This window comes from Rhinichthys klamathensis, unplaced genomic scaffold (assembly GCF_029890125.1).
Source record: "Rhinichthys klamathensis goyatoka isolate OS25496 unplaced genomic scaffold, OSU_Roscu_1.1 h1tg000293l_1, whole genome shotgun sequence".
NCBI lineage: Eukaryota > Metazoa > Chordata > Actinopteri > Cypriniformes > Leuciscidae > Rhinichthys > Rhinichthys klamathensis.
In genome coordinates this window covers 137501-162500 of record NW_026606812.1, presented here as the reverse complement: position 1 = coordinate 162500, position 25000 = coordinate 137501, and the positions used below count along the sequence as shown (strand labels likewise).

Sequence of the window (25000 nt, the reverse complement as noted above, 5' to 3'; positions counted from 1 at the left end):
GGTCTCGCTGCTCCTGTCTGGGCCGTCCAGATCGGTTCGATGAATATTTCACCATAATTATTAATGCTAATGGTTTCTGCTGGCGGCCGCTAGATGATAACTGATAGCCTGTTGCTTCTCACACTGTCATTAGGAAGGTGTCGCATCTCACACACGCCTGCTAATGCTTCTCCTCGTCAGTAGCAACATACACACGTGTCTTCAACTCTTCCTCTGGAGAATTTCGCCTGTTTTTTTTGCTCTTCAAAATTGCAATATGTGTTTTCAAAAGGAATAATTCACACAAAAGTGAACATTTCTCACCCTCATGTTGTTCCAAACCCGTATATGAGAGTTTCTTTCTTGTGTGAAAGAAAAAAACACCTTTATATTTGATAGTCTTGTGCAATATTAATGCATTTAGCTGAAGCTTTTATCCAAAGAGGAAAATAAGCAGTTTGTCACAGATCCAGCAATATTGCACGATCCCAAGTTTATTCGAAAGATATTGGAAGATGTTTCCAGGAATAAAAAGATTGTCAATGTTTTTTTCTTTTCTATTGGCTGTCATAGTTCATATCTCTAATCATACAAGTAAGGTGAGCAAAACGATTGTGTACACTGTACAAAATAATCAAGAAGATTGTGTAAGGTTTTTTTTTTTTTTTTTTAAGTGCCGTTCTTTTGAGCTTTATTTTGTGTCAAAAAAATCTGAAAAATTGTATCACGGTTTGCACAAAAATTATGATAATCATAAATGTTTCAAATCATCATATTAGAGTGATTTCTGAAGGATCATGTGACACTGAAGACTGGAGTAATGATGCTGAAAATTCAGCTTTGATCACAGGAATAAATTACACTTTACTGTATATTCACATAGAAAACAGATATTTAACATTGCAATAATATTTCACAATTTGTACTGTATTTTTGATCAAATAGATGCAGCTTTGGTGAGCAGAAGAGACTTCTTTTAAAAACATAAAAATCTGCATTGTTGTATTTTTTCCCCAATAAATATATCCAAACATTGCTAAAACAAGTAAAGGTTGCACTTTATTTCGATAGTCCAATTTAGATGTTCTACTTACTATAGACTCCATGTCTACTAACTCTTATTAGAGTATTAGTCCACTGTTCGGGTTAGTAGAATAAGTTCACATGTAATTACAAAGTTAATTATAGTCAGTAGAATGTCTAAATGGACCATTGAAATACAGTGTGACCTAAATAAATATGTTTTGTCATAGTTTTTGCTTTTCTATTGGCTGTCAGAGTTCATATCTCTACATAATCATACAAGTAAGGTGAGCAAAAAGATTGTGTACACTGTAAAACAATTTTAAAAAAGTTAAATTTACGGTAAAAAATGTCAGATGTGGTTGCCAGAATCTACCGTAAAAAATACGGTTGCAACATTTTAGGTTTATTTTAGACTTAACTTAAATTTACAGTAAAAAAAGCATATTTCAGTATCTGATATAATGTTAATGTACCGATCTATTGAAGTACTAATATCTGTTTTGTACCATTGTAATACATTGACAACCACCAATCACAGCGGAGATGAGAGTCACATGATCAATCAAAGCTTTTCCACAAGATGAGAAAGTTAATATTAATATACAGAAGCTGCACAGTGTTATTCGCACAAACATTAAACACCATCATGGTAACACACATGAAATTTTAAAAATGCAATAAACATTAATTTAACAACATTACATGTAACATAAAACCCTAATGTACATACCTGATTAGAAAAAAACTATGAAGAAACAGTATATATAAAACAGTCAAAATACATCAAATGTGAAGTGTCACGCAGGGAATTGTGGGAATGTCAATTTACTGTTTTTCACTGTAAACTATGACTTGTTCTTTTTCTCTTCCAAAAACTGTAAATTCAACGGTATTTTACTGTAAAATTACATTAAATGTAAATTCGATTTATCACAGTTATTTACCGTGTTCAGTACGGAAACTTTCTGTTAACCGTTTTTCACCGTGGCATTTTTACGGTCTTTTACCGTTAATCATGTTTTCCAGTGTAAGCTCAACACAATAGTATTTTCATGCACAGGAAGTTCTTCTGACGCAGCGTTGTGATTGACAGCTCAGAGGACAGAGCGTTCCCGCTGAGATTCGCAGGGGCAAATGAAGCCGATTCCACTCACGTTTATAACGTCTCTAATACAGCACTGAGCGGGTCTGTCAAAATATAATATGATTTCCACTTTCTTCGATCCATTGAATCCCGACGGCCGCATCTGTGATCAACATTTACTTTTGAGTTTGAGTTTTGAAGGGTGAGAAAAGAGATGTGAACTACAAATGAAATGTCTAGATTTCATGTGGATGTTTTGACATGCCTGGTGTGAATAGTCATATTTAATTCTAGTTAATTAATTTTTGCTTAATATTATTGAAAAATATATTCAGTTGTTTTATATTGAGATGTTTAGTGGAAAAATATAATTTTTTAATGCTTTTGAAAGTCTCTTCTGCTCACCAAGGCTGCATTTATTTGATCAAAACTACAGTAAAAATTTTTAAATATTTTTACATTGTAAAATATCAGTTTTCTACGTGAATATACAGTAAAGTGTAATTTATTCCTGTGATCAAAGCTGAATTTTCAGCATCATTACTCCAGTCTTCAGTCTCACATGATCCTTCAGAAATCACTCTAATATGAGGATCTGATGCTCAAGAAACATTTATGATTATTATTATCAATGTTGTGTAATATTTTAGTTTTAAACTGAACGTTCAAAAGAACAGCATTTTTTTTAAATAAATCTTTTGTGTTCATGTAAAAGTCTCTACTGTCACGTTTGATCCGTTTAATGTGTCTTTGCTAAATGAAATATTAATTTCAGAATACTAATTATTTGTGTAAATTTTTGTCTTTTCACTAAAAATATTGAAGCATATATACATATTTGCATATACTGTATATTATTAATACAGTCAAATCAATATTTCATATCTGTGTGTTGTATTTATTTATTTAGGGAGCATCCATGTATATTGGAGAGTCAAAATGAGCCCGTTGAAGATGATTCTGGTTTATCATGTTGTAATAATATCTGCAGGTTCCCATGGGTCGCACACACACTTCCACTAACTCACTGTCACTGTTTCCCCCCTAGAAGAGACATGCTTTTTGTTTCTATCCTTGCAGAAAAATGCATGTTCTCTCTTATCTGGTGGAATGAGGTTTGCAGAAGTGTGTGTTTGTGTCCCTCAGGCGATAAGCGAGGCGGCTGTGGGGATCCGGGAACACCGGCTCACGCCACGCGAGAGGAGGGAAGCTTCCAGCAACACGCTAAAGTGCGCTTCACCTGCTCCACGGGACACACACTCTACGGCTCGGCCGAGCGCATCTGCTTCCCCAACGCCACGTGGTCGGGCCGGCAGCCCACCTGCAAACGTGAGGAGAAAACAAAAATCATCATTTACATTTATGCATTTGGCAGACACTTTTATCCAAAGCGACTAAGGGTGTTTTCACACCTATTGATTGCTTAATGTGTTACATTTTCTTCTTGCTTCGGTTCGCTTTCACAAGGCAACCTTTCAAAGCCTAGCAAAATGTGTTCACGCAAGTCACATGCGAGTACAACTGTCCTCTTATTGGTCAGCGTTTCCTCTGCGTCGTCCATCGAGATGATTGACAAGTCAAGCTTATTTTGGCTTTATTTGTAACTTTCGAGACACACGCAAACACTACACGAATGCAGCCGTAATTGCCGCTGTTAAATTATATATTACTCTGAATAATATAATAATAATATAAACTTAAAAATGGCACTTCCTGACAAAAAGGTTGCCGACCCCTGCCATAGACTGTAAATAAATATGTGCGTAGTGTGTGTGACGTCACCCGTAGTGTTTTTTAAGCCCAAAGTGGGCGGAGCCGGCCGTCGCCATCTTGGCCGCGTGTCACTCCCGGATAAACGTAAATGTGCAGCGAGGCGGATTAGCTGAGGTGACGCTAACACACAGCAGACAAACGGCTAGTAGTGACATCAGCGGCAATCCACCTGTCACTCAAGTGGCCACGCCCTTAATTATGCAGAACTTTAAGGCTTAATATAATTTAAACGGATGAGTTATAAAAATATTCACCCCCCTCACAGTCGTCATGAAGGATAAAAATAGCGATATAGACCAAAAACACTTTTTGCACCAGGCTGTAAACATGTTTAATTCTGCTGTAAAGTTGGGCATTTTAACATGCGGGTCTATGGGATTGAGTCTCTTCTGCAGCCGGCCTCTAGTGGCCAGTGGAGGAACTGCAGTTTAATCACTTCAGTGTTGATTCAAGAGAGAGACAGGAAGGTTGCCGCTTGGTTTTCAACACACTACTAACTAACTCAACCAGGCCACGCCCCTTTATTCTGCGTATGAATAATTTAAATGACGACTATTGAATATTGTACACTGATACGCATCAAACAAGCCGGTGTCACAGTGTCCTGTAATCCCCGGTAAACACGACCTTGTTGCACCAGAGCAAATGGCACAGGTGTTTTTTCTTTTCCAGCTCTTTCCGCCTGACGTATTGTCCGAGTGGTCTCGGGGGTGACGGGTTATTGCTGGGCTATAAAACAGATTGTTAGCGTGCAGGTCCCAGGAGGCGGAAATTTCTCAAGCTTGAATGTTTTTGCTACGCAGTTCTGGTCTAACAGCTTGTCTTGCATTAAATCCCATCATGCCACACTGTGATTTTCCAGGCTGAACAAACACCAACATCTCCCTGTGATTTAACCCACTCGACCCGTGTGTGAGTGGAGAAAACTCATGGAAATCTATTAGATACAGTACATTCTGGGCTCGAAAAATCAATCCAGGATAATCTAATTAACTTAATAAAGTGGCTGAGCTTGAGTGATTATTGTAGTATTATTTATGGTATTTATTAAAAAAGAACCTATTCTGCATTAAAAGAGTTTCCAAAGTCCCTCCTTCTGATCTCCTGAAACGCCTCCATTGTAGTCTTGAGTTTCTTCCGGGAACGAACACGTCACAATATTCCTCATTATAATAATTAATGCGCAGAATAAAGGGGCGGGGCCTGGTTGAGTTAGTTAGTAGTGTGTTAAACTGGCGGTTATGGGAAGGGGCGGGACATTTCCCAAACACACTCTAAGCGCTCGACCAATCACAGCACACTGATCCAGCCGACCAATCAGAGCACAGTGTGCTTTCAGAAGGAGGGGCTTCATAGAGACAGGAAGTAAACAGAGCGTTACTGACAGACTGGGAAGAGAGGAGCCGCAACAATGGAGAATATGAGGGAATAATCCATGCAAACCTGTTCTAGAAAAGCCTAAAAAGTACCTCAACTTACACTTATTTTATTTCTTATAAACTTATATTATTTCAGTTAGTCGCCATGGCCACATTTTGTCAAGTTTTTCATCTAATGTTTTATTTTATTTCAACATTATTTTTTAACTACCAAAAGTGATTTTTAATAGTTTTAGTTTTAGTTTAGTTAATTGGCCCAAGGCAAATTCTCAGAATGTCTGCAATGCCATTTTATGCAAATTCTTCCTTTAATCACAAGCATATTCATTTTCATGGAAGGAATGACTCGAGTGATTCTCTACGAATGCTAATCAAGTATCCATTACTTCAATGAGCTCATTGTCTCTGCCTTAAATTATTACATTGTTTAAATTAATAATTTTTTAGCTAACTGTGTTTTGTATATGTACATTTCTGAAATACATAACTTAGACAGTTTCCTCTGATAACACATCACTGTACAAGGTAATGTGGACCCCCCGCCTGACATTGATTGGTCGAACAGGAAGCCCCGCCCCCTAATGCTTTGCGTTCATTTTAAAAGTTCCATTTCAGTCAGAACAAAGCGAAATTGTAATGCATTTTCTGTAAAGCTGCTTCGAAACGATGTGTATTGTGAAAGCGCTATACAAATAAATGTGAATTGAATCTTTTCCATCCAATAGCTGTTCAGTGTGGGAATCCCGGGACTCCGGCTAACGGGCAGATCTTGCGTGTTCATGGCACTAGTTTCTCTCACTCCATCATCTACTCGTGTGTGGAAGGATACCGTCTCTCCGGTTCTCCATCTCGGCAGTGCCTGGCCAACGGGACCTGGTCTGGCGCCGAGCCCAACTGCACCCGTAAGAGTTCAAATCCTCCTTAATCTGGTCTTTTTTTCACTGGGTTGTTTTCAGCGCAAGAGCTGGGTAAATATAGGACATAACACATGTTGGGTTAATTTTACCCAGCAAATTGGGTTGTTTATTTAACCCAGCATAGTTGATTCTCACTATAATACTGGCTAATTATTTTTTTACTTCATACATGAATTAATGTCTACTGATTAACTTAAATCCTCTACACTTTTTTAAAATACTTGATAACTTGATAAAACCACTGACTTGCATAATTCCTTTATTTTTTTTATCATATTTGACTGTATAGTACATATCATTTTTAATACATATTAAATACATACAATACTCGTTTAGGTGACTCACATCTCATCGCGCCCCTGTATGTTGCTTTGCATAAAATTAAACGATATACAGAACAATAACGTATTTATAGATAAAATGAAATGTACACAAACCTGAATTTTACCGAAGACACGCACCAGTTTGACGGCGCTGCACTGCTCTCTCCTGAAGAGGTCACAAAACGCCCGCAATAAATAACTCAACCCCTGGGTTGTAACGTCTGACCCAGGATCTGGATTACAACAAAATTCACCCAAACACTGGGTTGTGACGTCTGACCCAAGAGCTGGGTAACACAAAAACTATTCAAACACTGGGTTGTTACGTCTGACCCAGGAGCTGGGTTACACAAGAAAACTACCCAAACACTGGGTTGTGACGTCTGACCCAGGAGCTGGATTACACAAAAACTACCCAAACACTGGGATGATCCGTCTGACCCAGGAGCTGGGTTACACAAAACTACCCAAACACTGGGTTGTTACGTCTGACCCAAGAGCTGGGTAACACAAGAACTATTCAAAACACTGGGTTGTTATGTCTGACCCAGGAGCTGGGTTACACAAGAAAACTACCCAAACACTGGGTTGTGACGTCTAACCCAGGAGCTGGGTTACACAAAAACTACCCAAACACTGGGTTGTTACGTCTGACCCAGGAGCTGGGTTACACAAAAACTACCCAAACACTGGGTTGTTACGTCTGACCCAGGAGCTGGGTTACACAAAAAGCACACAAACACTGGGTTGTGATGTCTGACCCAGGAGCTGGGTTACACAAAAACTACCCAAACACTGGGTTGTTATGTCTGACCCAGGAGCTGGGTTACACAAAAACTACCCAAACACTGGGTTGTTACGTCTGACCCAGGAGCTGGGTAACACAAAAACTACCCAAACACTGGGTTGTTACGTCTGACCCAGGAGCTGGGTAACACAAAAACTACCGAGACACTGGGTTAAGACGTCTGACCCAGGAGCTGGGTAACACAAAAACTACCCAAACACTGAAAAAATATCCCCAAAATATTACCCAAAAGGCTTAACCCGGGATTTGGGTAGAAAAAATAACCCAAGATTTTTTAGAGTGTTGGTTAATGTTGGAAAAGGCTTACCGTAACAACAAGCTGTCCATTTGTAATTAGCCAAACGGAGTGATGTTGTTGCTCAGACCTCATGAGAAATCTCATTAATGCAGCCAGATTTATTAGCGTCGCTGTATAAGTAATAGCAGGATGAGCTGACAGGCCGAATCGATCTCTCCCTGACGGGTAATGGGAGATTGATGTCGGGGTAGTGGGGAATAATGAGCGGGGGAGTGCAGGAATTACTCAGCGCTCAGATGGGACGCTCTGTGTTGATCCGACATGATAAACTGTGGATGTTAAAGGTGAAGTCAGTGTTTCAGAATGGCACAAATGATCAATGTTTTCAGACACGCCCCCCGCCTGACATTGATTGGTCCAACAGGAAGCCCCACCCCTAATGCTCTGCGTTCGCATGCATTTTAAAAGTTCCATTTCAGTCAGAACAAAGCGAGAATTTGTCATTTGGAAATGTCATTTAATCGTTGACGTTATACCAGTTTGACATGTCAGATTTCTTTTTTTTCAGGGTTAACTACTACAATTGAAACTAAAACCATAAATATTTACTTAAAATACATTAAGCATTAACTGAAATAAAAAACTGAAACTTATTTTATTCAGCATTACTCATTTGCTTTTAGTTCAACTTGAAGTACTAATATAACTAAAACTAAAACTGAAAAAACTGTATAGACATAATTTAAAAACTATTAAAAATGACAAAAACACAACAAATTACTAAAACTTTAATTATGAATGAAAATTAAACTGAAAATGGAAAATATAAAAGTAAAAACAATAAACATTTAATATTAAAAACTATAATAGTTTTTCATTGATAAAATAACACTGATATTTGCATGTGTTTGATTTGATTGTATTTTTATATTTTTCAAATAAATCTGTTCAATGTGAAAACAATTAAATCTATTCAGTTAAAAAGTTTGAACGTGGTTCAATTATGACTAGCTGTGGAACGAGTAATATTCAATTAGTTCAAATGTATGAGACTGAAAGAAATTGGATTTGTTGATGATAAATATATGAGTGTATTATTGTGTATTAAAAATACATTTGGTTTATTAGTACTATTAAAGAAATCTGACATGTTTCATTTAAAAATGTGCATCACATTAAGTTTATTAGTTTGTTTACTCTGTTAAAACTGTGTAATACAATTTTTATATGTGATTCAAATTCATAAATATTAAATTTAGGCCTTTTTAAAACAGATTATCCAATCATGTCAGCTTTATTTCTATATCGCTTCATATGATAGAAAATGTTTCAAAGCACCTTCACAATAATAAACAGGAAAATATAATCATTAATGATGCAGACTTCAGCAAATATGATGTACATATTAATGCATGTTATTTATGCACAATTCATCTGTGCATGTTATTTATATTTTGAAAATGTTATATGGTTGCTAGGGTGTTTTACAGGCTAATATGATGATTTGATGCTCAAGAAACATTTATGATTATTATCGATGTTGAAAAAATTTGGAAAACGTGATATATTTAATTTCTCAGGAATCTTTGATAAAAAATATCAATTTAATGCATCCTTGCTTTTTTTAATCATACCGACCCGAAACCTTTCTGTGTGAGTCTGTGATCACGAGCAATAGTTCGAGATTCTTCCTAATGTTATGATCTATAACTGCTTGTTTACTGCTGAATATTATTGCCGTACGGTAATGCTGCTGGAACGAGTCCTACTATAATGCTTTGCCATTACGATTGCGAGCTGTAGCGTCGAGCCCGAGGCTTGACCGGTATATCATCAGTGCGACCGGCACAACTGTAACAGAACCTGTTAGTTTAGTTATATTTCCCCTGGAGACAGTTTCATGATGTGGTGTGTGTGTGCAGTGGTGTGTGTGTGCAGTGGTGTATGATGTTGTGTGTGTGCAGTGGTGTATGATGTTGTGTGTGTGCAGTGGGTTCTCAGTATAATGATGTTGTGTGTGTGTGTGTGTGTGACAGTGATCAGCTGTGGGGATCCAGGCGTTCCTGCCAGTGGTCTGAGGTTCGGCGAGGAGTTCACCGTTGGACAGAACGTGACGTATTCCTGCCAGCCCGGGTTCCTGATGGAGAACGGGAGTGTGTTTATCCGGACCTGCACTCGCAACGGCACCTGGAGCGCCACATTACCCTCGTGCCGAGGTACTGATTATCTTCCAGACTCACTCTTCTGCAGGTTTGCCCAGCCGTCGAGGGCCACACACACACACACACACACACACACAGATGTTGCTCTGACGATGCCAAGACGCTTTGGGTTGTAAACTGGCCGTTGTTTCATCAGAGATGATAAGAGTTTCACGGAGAACCATGTCAGAAGAGAGAGAGAGAGAGAGGGAGGGAGGATAGAGAGAGAGAGAGTATAGAGAGAGAGAGAGGGGGGGGAGAGAGAGAGAGAGAGAGAGAGAGAGGGAGGATAGAGAGAGAGAGAGAGAGAGAGAGAGAGAGAGAGAGAGAGAGAGGGAGAGAGAGAGAGAGAGAGTATAGAGAGAGAGAGAGGGGGGGGGGGAGAGAGAGAGAGAGAGGGAGGATAGAGAGAGAGAGAGAGAGAGAGAGAGAGAGAGGGAGGATAGAGAGAGAGAGAGAGAGAGGGAGGATAGAGAGAGAGAGAGAGAGAGAGAGAGAGAGAGAGAGAGAGAGAGAGAGGGAGGATAGAGAGAGAGAGAGTATAGAGAGAGAGAGAGGGGGGGGGGAGAGAGAGAGAGAGAGGGAGGATAGAGAAAGAGAGAGAGAGAGAGAGGGAGGGTAGAGAGAGAGAGAGATGAATATTTGGCAACCCTTCTCTCTTGCTGGAATGGGCAATGACTTTGTCCGTATACTTGGATTACTGAGATGATCTAAATAGACAATAGCTCGGATTCTTCACTGGAAAACTGACATCTTCACCCTTTATTCAAATATCATAAAAAATGTCTTAAAGTTTTTGTCAGCATATCGTCGAGTTGTGCTTGAAGTCAATTTGTGATAACGCAATGAAAGATGACAAATCGTGCCAACATGTTTTTTAGCCAGAAACACATGCAAAAACAAGAGAGAGCCAATGAAATATTAATATCTGATTATGCTTTTTGGTTTTGTATGCATTTTTTGTGCGTATTAAAATAAAACCTGTTGCTGTAGTCGATCATTTTGTCAGATAAATTATTTAGCTGTTATTAGGTGTCATTTAGCCATTATTAGGTGTTATTTAGCTGTTATTAGGCGTTATTTAGCTGTTATTAGGTGTTATTTAGCTGTTATTAGTTGTTATTTAGGCGTTATTAGCCATTATTTAGCTGTTATTAGGCGTTATTTAGCTGTTATTAGGTGTTATTTAGCTGTTATTAGGTGTTATTTAGGCGTTATTAGCCATTATTTAGCTGTTATTAGGCGCTATTTAGCCATTATTAGGCACTATTTAGATGTTATTAGGCGCTATTTAGCTGTTATTAGGCGCTATTTAGCCATTATTAGGCACTATTTAGATGTTATTAGGCGCTATTTAGCTGTTATTAGGCGCTATTTAGCCATTATTAGGCACTATTTAGATGTTATTAGGCGTTATTTAGCTGTTATTAGGCGTTATTTAGCTGTTCTTAGGCGTTATTTAGCCGTTATAAGGCGTTTTTTTAGCTGTTATTAGGCGTTATTTAGCTGTTATAAGGCGTTATTTAGCTGTTATTAGGTGTTATTTAGGCTTTATTAGCCATTATTTAGCTGTTATTAGGCGTTATTTAGCTGTTATTAGGCGTTATTTAGCTGTTATTAGGTGTTATTTAGCTGTTATTAGGTGTTATTTAGCTGTTATTAGGCGTTATTTAGCTGTTATTAGGTGTTATTTAGGCTTTATTAGCCATTATTTAGCTGTTATTAGGCGTTATTTAGCCGTTATTAGGTGTTATTTAGCTGTTATTAGGCGTTATTTAGCTGTTATTAGGTGTTCTTTAGCCGTTATTAGGTGTTCTTTAGCTGTTATTAGGTGTTATTTAGCTGTTATTAGGCGTTATTTAGCTGTTATTAGGTGTTCTTTAGCCGTTATTAGGTGTTCTTTAGCTGTTATTAGGCGTTATTTAGCTGTTATTAGGTGTTATTTAGCTGTTATTAGGCGTTATTTAGCTGTTATTAGGTGTTCTTTAGCCGTTATTAGGTGTTCTTTAGCTGTTATTAGGCGTTATTTAGCTGTTATTAGGTGTTATTTAGCCGTTATAAGGCGTTATTTGGAGCCGTTCCACAGGATTCTGCATTGATTCCCTCTTGGCTTTATGATATGCGTCATTTCTGTCTAGCGCTCTCCTTTCAGACGTTATGCATTTGTTTTTTTATCTAATATCCGATTTTCTTTGCCGGCCCACATGCTCACATCCGTTTACAGACCACTGAGGAGAAGCTCTCCTCCCTCCGGCGCTCTCATTAGCACTGAAACACTATTGACAGTTGTAGCTCGGACTGTGTTTGTGTTTCGTGTTTTGCAGCATTTGTCGTTGATGTATGTGATTATCATTAATATCCAGACCTGTTTTTCCACATTCAACACCGTCTTGTTTGCTAAAGAAATCTGCAGTGCGTAGTATAGGTACGTGAAAATGGCGGCCATTAAAACTCTGAGAACAAACAGAGCGAGAGCAAAGAGATCCTGCAGAGAAACATCAATGTTGTGTCCTAATAGAGCGTAATGCAAAGTCATTATAAAGCCATTTCTGTCCCGGCGTGGACGGATCGCAGCCGTGAGTGATCTGTGACCTTCAGGAGAACCTCTCGCCCAGCTCTCTCTCCGGCTCTCCATTCGTCAGTGTGCAGTGTGTGAGATTAGCATGTGAGGAAGCTGTTCCTACACACACACACGCACGCATACACACACACACATACACAGGAGTATCAGTCACTGATTTGAAAAGTTAGTAATAAAATTAACAACAAAGTAACACATTAAGTTTGGGATAATGTACATCCAGCCGGTTGTTATCTCAGAATAAACCTCTTCAGGTGTGTGTGTGTGTGTGTGTGTGTGTGTGTGTGTGTGTGTGTGTGTGTGTGTGTGTGTGTGTGTGTGTGTGTGTGTCTGTGTGTGTGTGTGTGTGTGTGTGTGTGTGATCTCAGAATAAACCCCTTCAGGTGTGTGTGTGTGTGTGTGTGTGTGTGTGTGTGTGTGTGTGTGTGTGTGTGTGTGTGTGTGTGTGTGTGAGTTGGTTTATGTGATTTATGAGGACACAAATTTGTATAATGACATGTGTATTACACTGGTATTACAACTTATGGGTGGTTTATGAGGACATTTCAAAAGTCCTCATAAATCAAATGGCTTAAAAAACATAAAAAACAATGTTTTATTAAAAAATTAAAAATGCTGCATGTCTCCTGTGATGGGTAGGTTTAGGGATAGGGGCAGTGTAGGGGGATAGAATATATAGTTTTTACGGTATAAAAACCATTACGCCTATGGAGAGTCCTCATAATGCTGTTGCACCAACATGTGTGTGTGTGTGTGTGTGTGTGTGTGTGTGTGTGTGTGTGTGTGTGTGTGTGTGTGTGTGTGTGTGTGTGTGTGTGTGTGTGTGTGTGTGTGTGTGTGTGTGTGTGTGTGTGTGTGTGTGTGTGTGTGTGTGTGTGTGTGTGTGTGTGTGTGATCTCAGAATAAACCCCCTCAGGCTGATGAAGACCTGCTCCTGATCACCCTGTCGGGTTTATTCTGATCTAACAACCGACTGGATGTACATTATCCCGTTATAACACGGATACTTGCCACATCAGTAAATAACTGGACATGAAATATTGATCTGAGTTGAAATATTTGACAACACTTTACTTGAAGGGGTGTGCATAAGACTGACATGACACCTTCATAATCATGACAGGACACATGAAGGAGGGTTTATGCATGTTTATGACAACTGTCATTAAGTGTCATTCACTCAATTATGACATTTTAAATGCAAATATGACATTGTTTGAGATGTCTTGGTAATGACAACATAAATTGTCATAAATATGTCATAAACATGACATAGCAGATTAATTATCAAACTTAAGAAACCACTTAGCTTTATGGGTTAACATTACATTAAACTGTCAGGTGGCTGGCTGTCATGATCCTATCAGACCTTGTTCTGTACTTTTCGGATGTGCTGTTATTTTCAGAGCAAAACTTCAGTCGATATTCTCTCACATCAGTGAACGACCCGACGCGAGCGTTTGCTGGAGTTAGCCGGGAAAAGATTTGGAAGTCTTTTTCAAAAAACCTTAACCGAGAATAAAGGTGGTGTTTTTGATGAAAGGCTTTTTACTTTATACCTCTGGGTCAGTCGTTCAGATGAGCTGTAGTGATGTGTGTGTGTGTGTGTGTGTGTGTGTGTGTGTGTGTGTGTGTGTGTGTGTGTGTGTGTGTGTGTGTGTGTGTGTGTGTGTGTGTGTGTGTGTGTGTGTGTGTGTGTGTGTGTGTCTGTCATACACACTGAACGCCTCAGGGACCCACTTGAGTGATCGGCCTTATACGTGCAACACATGCTGAGCAACTGCACATCACACACACACACACACACACACACAAACATGTCCTGTAGAGCACAGCACACACCTGCCAGAGAAGCCCCGCCCCAAACTCACGTTATTGGCTGAGCCGGGACTTGTTGATATTTCGGGCCAATGCTAATGAGACTGAGCGACAGTCGTGGTTTACTCTGAATGTAGAGCCATATTTCTGCAATATGGAAAACATGTCCGGAATCACAGAATCCAGTCATAAAAATGTAATTTACTGTAGCCTATAACGCGGATTTGTAAAAATGTTGATGAATTAATAAAAAGCCAGTATCAGTATCAAATCACGATATAGACTAGTGTCTGTGAATATTCATCCGCAAAAAGACTATTTAAATATGAACCCGATTTATTTAAATATATAGATTAATAAATTGTTGTTTTATGAATTCAATTAGTTAGACATGCTTTTTGATTATTAAAATTGTATTAAACCATTCAAATGAAAACTTAAAACAGAAAACACACAATTTGGTCTTAAAAACTTATTTCATGGAGCCCTAAACGTAAACTTTTAATAAATTGCTGTTAAATTGTATAAGTTTCATGATTTCAATTAATTAGGCATGCTTTTGGATGACTAAAATTTAATTTAACCATTAAAATGGAGTTAAAAAATTAAAACAGAAAAAACAGAATTCAAAAAAAGGGGAAAGGGGAATATGTAAAAAATACAAATAAAAAAAAATTGGGGAAAAATAAAACGGATTTCATAGGGCTCTATGAATGACCAGGTATAATAATAATAACAATAACAAGTCTTTTCTGAGTGAGCGTTTCCTTTAAAGCAGAATAGAAGTTTTAATTGTATTTGAATCACTCAAACTGGCTCCTTTAAAGCTGTTTTGTATGTGAACTATGTCTCGAGATCCCGGCTGAGCTGCTAACCGAACTGGCTTGTTGCTTTAATAAGTTAGAGGTTGCATGAATCTTTTTAATTGCAGCGGATTTAACATTCAACACCCTGCGGAGAGACGGGAACTCTTAGGATCTCAGTTTTTAACCTTGTTAGCTTCCATGTCTCATTAAACTCGGCCCCTGAGCCACGAGATTCACACATCCTCATCATCCTCTTCATCATGCTCGTGTCTCCACACACCTTGAGCTGATTTATTATACATTATACATCCTCTATCTTATGCGTGAAGGGTTTCAATCATCCAGGTCACTGTGGAAAGTCAGCTAAACTCTGCAAAGCTGCCACTCCTGCTGTATTCCTTTGCTTTGGACTGTGATCGGGTCGGACAGCTCTGCAGTGTTAGAGGATCTTCTGTCCGGTCTCCGAACGCTGCGAGGGTCTCCAGCACCTCCAGATCAGCCGTGCTGTACTCGTACTATTCTGCATAAGCTTCCAGGAGCAGTTCACCCACTAAATGAAATATGTCATTGTTTACTCGCCCTCACAAACACGCATGAGTTTATTTTCTTCTGTGGAAACCAAAAGGAGACATTTTGAAGGAATGTCATTTTATAGGAACTGGCGAGATCCAAAGATGGCTTTAAAAGCAGCAGCGATGGGGAGATTCGACTACACATTTAGCAACTTTCTCATGATAATAAACATATATATACACACACACATATATATATATATATATATATATATATATATATATATATATATATATATATGTATACACACACACACACACACACACACACACACATATATATGTATACACACACACACACACACATATATATATATATATATGTATACACACACACACATATATATATATATATATGTATACACACACACACACACACATATATATGTATACACACACACACATATATATATATAGTATATATGTATACACACACACACATATATATGTATACACACACACACACATATATATGTATACACACACACACACATATATATATACACACACACAGACACACAATATTTTCTTTGATTCAACATAGAATTTATTTATACATAAAATTGTATGGTGAATGGTGAATTTAATTTATACAGTAAAATGTTTCAAACATTTTGGTACCAACATTCTTCAAAATATCTTCCTTTATGTTACGTAAAAGTCATACAGGTTTGAAACGACATAAATGTATTAATGAATGAGTCATTGAGTCATTAATTCATTCAATTCGTTCAAACGGCTGATTCATTCATGAGGAATCAAGTAAATAACTCTCTTAATGAATGAGTCATTCATTCATCCAATTCGTTCAAACGGTTCATTCATTCATGAGGAATCAACTATATGACTCTCTTAATGAATGAGTCATTGAGTCATTCCTTCATTCGATTAGTTCAAACGGCTGATTCATTCATGAGGAATCAAGTAAATAACTCTCTTAATGAATGAGTCATTCCTTCATCCGATTCGTTCAAACGGCTCATTCATTCATGAGGAATCAACTAAATGACTCTCTTAATGAATGAGTCATTGAGTCATTCCTTCATTCGATTAGTTCAAACGGCTGATTCATTCATGAGGAATCAAGTAAATAACTCTCTTAATGAATGAGTCATTCCTTCATTCGATTAGTTCAAACGGCTGATTCATTCATGAGGAATCAAGTAAATGACTCTCTTAATGAATGAGTCATTGAATCATTGGTTCACCTGATTGATTCCCTCAAAACGCAGATTCGTTCAAAAATGAAACACCAGGCAAAATTAAGCAAAAACAGACAGCATTGTGTCATAAATATAACACAACCTTAACTTCTTATTTATTGAATGTTGTAGAAAATCAGTATCACATTTGCGCTCAAGTTGTTCAGGACAAAAACAGCACTTGTGTGATATTGCTTAACTAATATATATATATATATATATATATATATATATATATATATATATATATATGTATGTATATATATAGACAAAGACTCATACAGGGGCATTTGTGCCCTGAAATCTTGTCTCATACTCGAGAACAAATCTTCCTACACCAAAAAATATTTTTATAGTGTCCTTTTGTGTTGACGATAAAACCGTGTTTGAGTAAATAATCTGAACTGTCCCTTTAATAAAAGCTGATGGCTGTTCAGTGTGATGAACTAATGGACACATCATTGACCTTTGAGTGTAATTTGTTAGTTTTGCATGGCTGGATTTGCACATTTACAGTGTGAGCCGTGACTCTTGCACATCTTCTTTTTTAGCAGGTTGTATTAAAGCGCTTGCTTTCCCGAACATCTCATCATTGATTCGCGCGCCGTCCGAGCCCCAGCTGCTCTCCAACACTGAGCTTCAGCGCACGCGTTTCCATCTGCTCCCCCGCGTCTGCTTCTATCAATTCCAGATTTGCAATTTAAAAATCTTTTGATTGGCCTCGCAGACGTTCTCTGACTTCTGTTGATTCCCCCAGTGCAGGGAATCCTAGTATGTGTTCAGGAAAGAATTATTTGTGTGGATTTACCACTCACTCCAGACACAAAACACCAGCGAAGTTCAAATAAAGATGATGCAACAGCTGAAAACCATGGGTTCCACCCATAGACTGTAAAAAAAAGATGGACGACGCCCCTTCGCTCTCTTCCATTGGTCAGAAGTGAAGCCGCCAGTGTCCCGATATGGCGCTGACATCTTGGGACTTGAGTCTGCGCAGTAGCGATCTCGGGACCAGACCTGAGCAGGAAGTAAAGTAGTGAGCAGGAAGTAAAGAGGAAGTAAAGTAGTGAGCAGGAAGTAAAGTCGTGAGCAGGAAGTAAAGTAGTGAGCAGGAAGTAGTAAAGTAGTGAGCAGGAAGTAAAGTCGTGAGCAGGAAGTAAAGTAGTGAGCAGGAAGTAGTAAAGTAGTGAGCAGGAAGTAAAGTAGTGAGCAGGAAGTAAAGTCGTGAGCAGGAAGTAAAGTAGTGCGCTGGAAGTAAAGTAGTAAAGTAGTGCGCAGGAAGTAAAGTAGAGCGCAGGAAGTAAGGTAGTGAGCAGGAAGTAGTAAAGTAGTGGGCAGGGAGCAGGAAGTAAAGTAGTGAGCAGGAAGTAAAGTAGTGAGCAGGAAGTAAAGTAGGGCGCAGGAAGTAAAGTAGTGAGCAGGAAGTAAAGTCGTGAGCAGGAAGTAAAGTAGTGCGCTGGAAGTAAAGTAGTAAAGTAGTGCGCAGGAAGTAAAGTAGAGTGCAGGAAGTAAGGTAGTGCGCAGGAAGTAAAGGAAGTAAAGTAGTGCGCAGGAAGTAAAGTAGTGCGCAGGAAGTAAAGTAGAGCGCAGGAAGTAAAGGAAGTAAAGTAGTGAGCAGGAAGTAAAGTCGTGAGCAGGAAGTAAAGTAGTGAGCAGGAAGTAAAGTAGGGCGCAGGAAGTAAAGTAGTGAGCAGGAAGTAAAGTAGTGAGCAGGAAGTAAAGTAGTGAGCAGGAAGTAAAGTAGAGCGCAGGAAGTAAAGTAGTGAGCAGGAAGTAAAGTAGAGCGCAGGAAGTAAAGCCGTGAAATCAAGGCCCCGCCCTCACTCTCACAGAATCAATCGCAGGCACACGCTCCTGCACTTTTTTAAAATTAATTATAGAAATTTATATATTCAATTTAAAGCTTTCACTTCACTTCAGCGTCATCATTACGACACGCCATTGATTACGGCTTTTGTTCACACAGCGCGCGCTCCGGGACTGATTACTAACCCGGCACCGATCCCGGCAATTTCCCGGTATCAACGCGCTGTGTGAAAGGGGCTTTAGACTCGCAGTGGATCAGTATTACCTGGTGACCTCTAGTCATTTGTAGTGATTGCGGAGGTTGCCTGTGATCTTTATCCCGTGTGAATCGGACATATCTGTAATTTGTGAAGTAAAAATTCCCCCGCAAATGACCTTCCATATTTCCTGAACACCGAGTGATAATATCAGTCCCGTGCGAATCGGCATCTCTGTGATTTGGCGGGTCGTTTATTATTTTTTCAAGGGTTTTGCTTCCTGTGCGCCTTTTTATCCATCTATCGCGAATAATGGAGTGTTTTGATAGTATTTTGGGTGCTGGGTCATATCGCTATACACCACAACTATACAATTTGCAGAAAGAGAAAGCTCAAAACCGTCAGAAGAGCAAAAACAAAAAGAATGATTAGATAGAGACGGATGACATGTATAACAGCACGCGGTAAAACATTCTTCTGTTTATGATATATCGATGATATTTGCGTCTGTTGAAGCCGTCAGAATGCATGATTTCAGCTTATTTTTTAAATAATTGTAACAGTGGAATTCGTGATGAAAAACTACATTACCCATGATGCTGTATGGAAAATTCCACCAATCAGAGAGTCACAATAAGCAAAAAAAATTACAGCTAGACCTATAATAATAGGCAAGACATGTCCGAGCCATGTGGTGTGTGTGGGCTGCGCACACACTTGAGCCAGAGCCCGCTGATCCTGCGCCAGAGCCCGCTGATCCTGCGCCAGAGCCCGCTGATCCTGCGCCAGTCCTGTTCAGCCCAGAGTTTCCTTCACCGCTGGTCCTGCCCAGCTCAAAGCCTTCTCCACTGCTGGTCCTGCCCAGCTCAAAGCCTTCTCCACTGCTGGTCCTGCCCAGCTCAAAACCATCGCCACTGGTCCTGTCCAGCAAAGAGCCCTCACCGCTTGCCCAGCCAGAGACTGTTCCAGAGCCTGTCCCCGACTCAATTCTAGAGTCATTGTCAGACTCCGTCACTCTCCCCAAGAATTTTTTTGGGGGGGGCCATAGGGCACCACCATGGCCGCCCGAAGGGTCCTCACCACCATGGCCACCTGAAGGGTCTGCATCGCCATGGCCGCCCAAGGGGTCTTCGCCACCATGGCCGCCCGAGGGGTCTTCACCGCCGTGGCCGCCCGAGGGGTCTTCACCGCCGTGGCCGCCCGAGGGGTCTTCACCGCCCTGGCCGCCCGAAGGGTCTTCACCGCCCTGGCCGCCCGAAGGGTCTTCACCGCCGTGGCCGCCCGAAGGGTCTTCACCGCCGTGGCCGCCCGAAAGGTCTTCTCTGCCGTGGCCGCCCGAGGGGTCTTCACCGCCGTGGCCGCCCGAGGGTCCGACAGCTCCGCCCTGGATGCCCGAGGGTCCACAGCCTGCTCCGCCCTGGTCACGCCCTCAGCCTGCACCGTCGTGGACACGCCCACAGCCTGCTCCGCCCTGGCCGCCTGCACGTCCAGCTCCGCCCACGTTCCATGGCCCAGGTCCGCCCACATTCCATGGAACCATTGCCCGTCATTGCAAGGCCCTGGTCCCGTTCCCTGCGCGGACCTGGCCCTCCATCCCTCCCCCAAGTCCGCCTCCGCTTCTCCGCCCTCCTGAACTTTTGGGTGTTTTATGGGCGTCAAGAGCCGCCCATAGGGAGGGGGCTATGTCACGGTGTGGGTTTGTCTTGTCATGTTTAGTGGTTCCCTGTCTGTCTATTAGTCTTCCCAGGTGTTTCCCGTTAACCACGCCCCCTTGTTATCCTGTTTAGATCGTTTGCCCTTGTATTTAAGCCCTGTGTTTCAGTCCAGTCCTTGTGAGTTCTTGTTGTTGTAACCTTGATGTTGGTGGTTCTGTTCCTGAGTCTTGTGCCCTAGCCTGAGTCTTTATGTAGTTTGAGTTTATTGAATAATGTGTGCTGCAATTGGATCCTGCTTCCTCCTTGCTTCCACCTCATCATAACAGAATGTGGGTGCACTGTGTATAATTATTTTGTATATATATAAATACACACACATGCATGTATATTTAAGAAAAAAATATAATTTATATATAAAATATTTATATTTATATACAATATAAATTATATATAAATCTATATACAGTATATACATGAAAATATTTCTTAAATATATACAAGTATGTGTGTGTATTTATATATATAAAATAATTATACACAATGCACCCATATATATTATGTAAAAAAAACTTTTATTTTGGATGTGATTAATCACGATTAATCATTTGACAGCCCTAATCCCTATACGTACATGCCTAAATATACGCACGCACATACGTATACATACATGCATGCAAATACACACATACACACTTCTATCCATATAGATGCATATACATAAACAGCTGGAAACACAGTTTCATAATGTAGTGTTTATCAGCCTCTTTTAAGCCTCTCCGCACGTTGAACACGAGTAATCTGCTGTAAACCCTGTGTTTTAGCCCTTCATGACTCACGCTTGACGCCGATGATGTTTGAATACAGTGTGTGTGCTTTATTGTGTGATGCTGAAGAGGAATGTAGTCCTTCAAGGCAGAAAATGACAGAAAAACCTTCCTTTCTTCATCGATGGGCTTTCTAGACTGTCTACTAAATATTAAAGCTTTGCCAGAGGACAGAACAGCCTGAAAATACAGATCAGGACTTCAGTGTCGAGACACGGGGAAGTTTAGTTGTGTTTCTCCTTCTGTGATGTGGAGTGTGTGTGTCGGGGGAGTTTCATTTACACTTCAGGTAGAAAACTTTAAGGCTCTTCTGCTCACCAATGCTGTGTTTATTTGATCAAAAATACTGTAAAAATTGTGAAATATTATTATAATGTAAATCAGCAGTTTTCTATGTGAATATACAGTAAAGTGTAATTTATTCCTGTGATTTTCAGCATCATTACTCCAGTCTTCAGTGTCACATGATCCTTCAGAAATCACTCTAATATGATGATTTGATGATCAAGAAACATTTATGATTATTATCAGTGTTGAAAACTGCTTCAGATTTTTGTTGAAACTGTGATAACTCAAAAATGTGGGGTACGTGAGATTTATATAATAATAATAAAAAAATTAAATAAAAATTGTGGCTTTTAAATTCAATTTTAAAGTAATTTCAATTAATTGTATATTATAAATATATATATTTAATCTTAATTAAGCAGCAAATCAGAGTGATTTCTGAAGGATCATGTGACACTGAAGACTGGAGTAATGATGCTGAAAATACAGCTTTGATCACAGGAATAAATTAAACTTTACTGTATATTCACATAGAAAACAGCTGATTTACATTGTAATAATATTTCACAATTTTTACTGTATTTCTGATCAAATAAATGCAGCCTTGGTGAGCACAAGAGACAAAAAATCTTACAAAATTGTAGTGTAATTTGCAGATTGTTTTCTATTTAGCTCTATCTGGTTTGCATTATTAATATAAAAATGTGCGATAAATGAGTCTCAGTTTTCAGTCAGATGTGTGTGATGTGGGACGGCGAGCACCAACGCTTTTACACTGGGGGACATGTCGAAACCAACATGTTTTTGAACTCTTGAGTGTTTTACAGATATTGACATGTTGTAAGATGCCAAACATCATGTTAATATATTGCATGAGGGTATTAATGAAATGAATATGAATGAATTCAAATCCTGCTCAGTGGGAGCAAATGACACAATGTTGTCTGAATGTAGACGCCGTGTTGAACGTGTGCATCTGAAATATGATTGATTAATAGATGAGATTATGTATTACATAAAGATTTACTAATAAGTATTTCCCTCTTGTGCTCATTGGAAATGTATGTTTTGTCTAGTAGTAATTTTGTATGTTGGTTACAAACACAAACCATCTTAAATCGTCTAAATTCACATTTGTGAATATATATATATATATTTGTAATATCTATTGCATAACAAGTGAGCACAAACACCTATAGTGAAACCGTCTTAAACTATCAAAATTCACATTTGTGATTGTTTTTATTTTATTTTTTGTAATATCTATCAGATAAACGAGTGAGCACAATAAACCTAGCGCACATTCAGGCAAGAGTTTAACTATCATTAATGTAGATTTTAACTTAAAGATTGAACATGTTCTCGGGACAAAAGTATTCCGACGGCTTCCGTGTTTTATAATATTTTACTAAATTTAGCTTTAAAGTCTATAAAAGTTTGTTTAATGCCATTTATAGTGTGACAACATGCCCCAGTAAAGGTCAATGATCTGCATACCGGGCAATAACTGTCATGTGACAAAGCATTAAATTGATCAAAAGTGACAGTACAGACATTCATAATGTTACAAAAGATTGTATTTCGAATAAATGCTGTTCTTTTGAACTTTGTATTCATCAAAGAATCCTGAAAATTTAAATATATTACAGTTTCCACAAAAATATTAACTGTTTTCATCACTGATAATAATCATAAATGTTTCTTGAGCATCAGATCCTCATATTAGAGTGATTTCTGAAGGATCATGTGACACTGAAGACTGGAGTAATGATGCTGAAAACTCAGCTTTAATCACAGAAATAAATTACACTTTACTGTATATTCACATAGAAAACAGATATTTTACATTAGAATAATATTTCAATGTTTTTACTGTATTTTTGATCAAATAAACACAGCCTTGGTGAGCAGAAGAGACTCTCTACTAGGAATATTAATTGATAAAATTGCACTTTACTATATATTCACATAGAACACATTTCTTCGCAATATTGCTGTTTGTAATCTTACCATCCCGGACATTTGAATGGTGTGTGTGTGTGTGTGTGTGTGCGTGTCTGCGTGCGTGCGTGCGTGTGTGTGTGTGTGTGTGGCATTGCATCTACTTCTTGTTGTCCAAACAACTCTAATTTGCAAAATTCCTTTATTGAATAGCATCTTTACTGTATTTTTGATTAAATAAATTCAGCTTTGATCACAGGAATAAATTACACTTTACTATATATTCACATAGAATTATTTCACAATAATCTTACCATCCCAAACTTTTGAATGGTGTGTGTGTGTGTGGCATTGCTACTAATTTGCATAATCCCATTATTGAGTGGCATGTAAGTAAAGATGTGTTGTAATGCAGTGACTGTGTCCTCCAGCGGTGTCCTGCGCTGCTCCTCCCAGCGTCTCGTACGGAGAGGTGGAGGGGTCGGAGTTCGCCTGGGGCACGAGCGTGAGCTACAGGTGCATGATGGGATACGAGCTCTCCTTCCCCGCGGTGCTCACGTGTGTGTCCGACGGATCCTGGAGCGGAGAGATTCCTCTGTGTCTGCGTGAGTATCCACAACACCCTCTAATGTGTGCATAATTTACTTTTCAAACTTTTTTTTATTCAATAATAAACACATATTCTTGTGCATATAATTATATTTATTAAAATCATAAATGCATGCAGCCTTTATTAGGCATCACTTGTCCTTGTGTCCCTGAAGGGCTCCGCTACTCCTAACTGGGGGTGTGTAATGTTGTCTACGATAATATCGTGATTGTTGTTGTAATGTGTGAACACTTCACAGAAACACACTACGTGATGTAGTCTAGTAGGTTAAACTAGTGCGCTTGAGAATTTAGACTATTAAAATGCATTTATAACGCCCTCAATATTCAAGGTAAGGGGCAAAAATACCACTTTGCTCTATTTCACCAATGAAAATCGTTAAAACAAACACACAGGACTGTTTTGCGTCTCTGAGCGACACGGCGGTGTTTCATTACTGAATGAACGAATCGGTTGAATGAATGATTCAATGACTCGTTAAGAGAGTCAAATGCTTCGTTCCTGAATGAATCAGTCGTTTGAATGAATCGGCTGAAACTCAATGACTCGCTCATTAACAGTGACTCGCTGCCACCTACTGGCGGTTTTAATTTCACATTTAAAGTTTCATTTTAAAGGTGCAGGGTGTCATTTTTAGCGACATCTAGCGGTTCGGTTGCGCGTTTGCACTAAGGGCTCAGCCCACCGCTCACCCCTCCCTTTCGAAGAAGCTACGGTGGCTAAAACGGGACAAACATCGTCGTCTGAGACAGCAGAGAATAGCCAGAGTAAGCCAAGAGTGTGTAACACTGTCACTGTTTCTGTACCACAGTCCATTATAAACCACATCATGGATAAAGTTTACAAAGCCATAGTCAGGTGAGGATCAAGGGTCTTAATAATATAATAATAGTAATCAGCTGATTGTCTCACAAACGTAACCAGCACATTTCTCCCCACATAGCAAACCCATAATACAGCGAGGGAGAAGAA

At 39.2% G+C, this 25000-nt stretch overlaps 1 protein-coding gene across 4 annotated transcripts in view; it reads left to right on the top strand.

Moving 5' to 3' along the window:
• csmd3a (CUB and Sushi multiple domains 3a) overlaps nucleotides 1-25000 on the top strand; it is a 423029-nt gene that overhangs the window by 344749 nt on the left and 53280 nt on the right. For all 4 annotated transcript variants that reach the window (XM_056269911.1, XM_056269909.1, XM_056269910.1 and 1 more), the window contains 4 exons: nucleotides 3236-3418; nucleotides 5967-6143; nucleotides 9564-9743; nucleotides 23850-24023. In XM_056269911.1, coding sequence (XP_056125886.1) covers nucleotides 3236-3418; nucleotides 5967-6143; nucleotides 9564-9743; nucleotides 23850-24023 — 714 coding nt within the window. The remainder of the gene's footprint in view (nucleotides 1-3235; nucleotides 3419-5966; nucleotides 6144-9563; nucleotides 9744-23849; nucleotides 24024-25000) is intronic.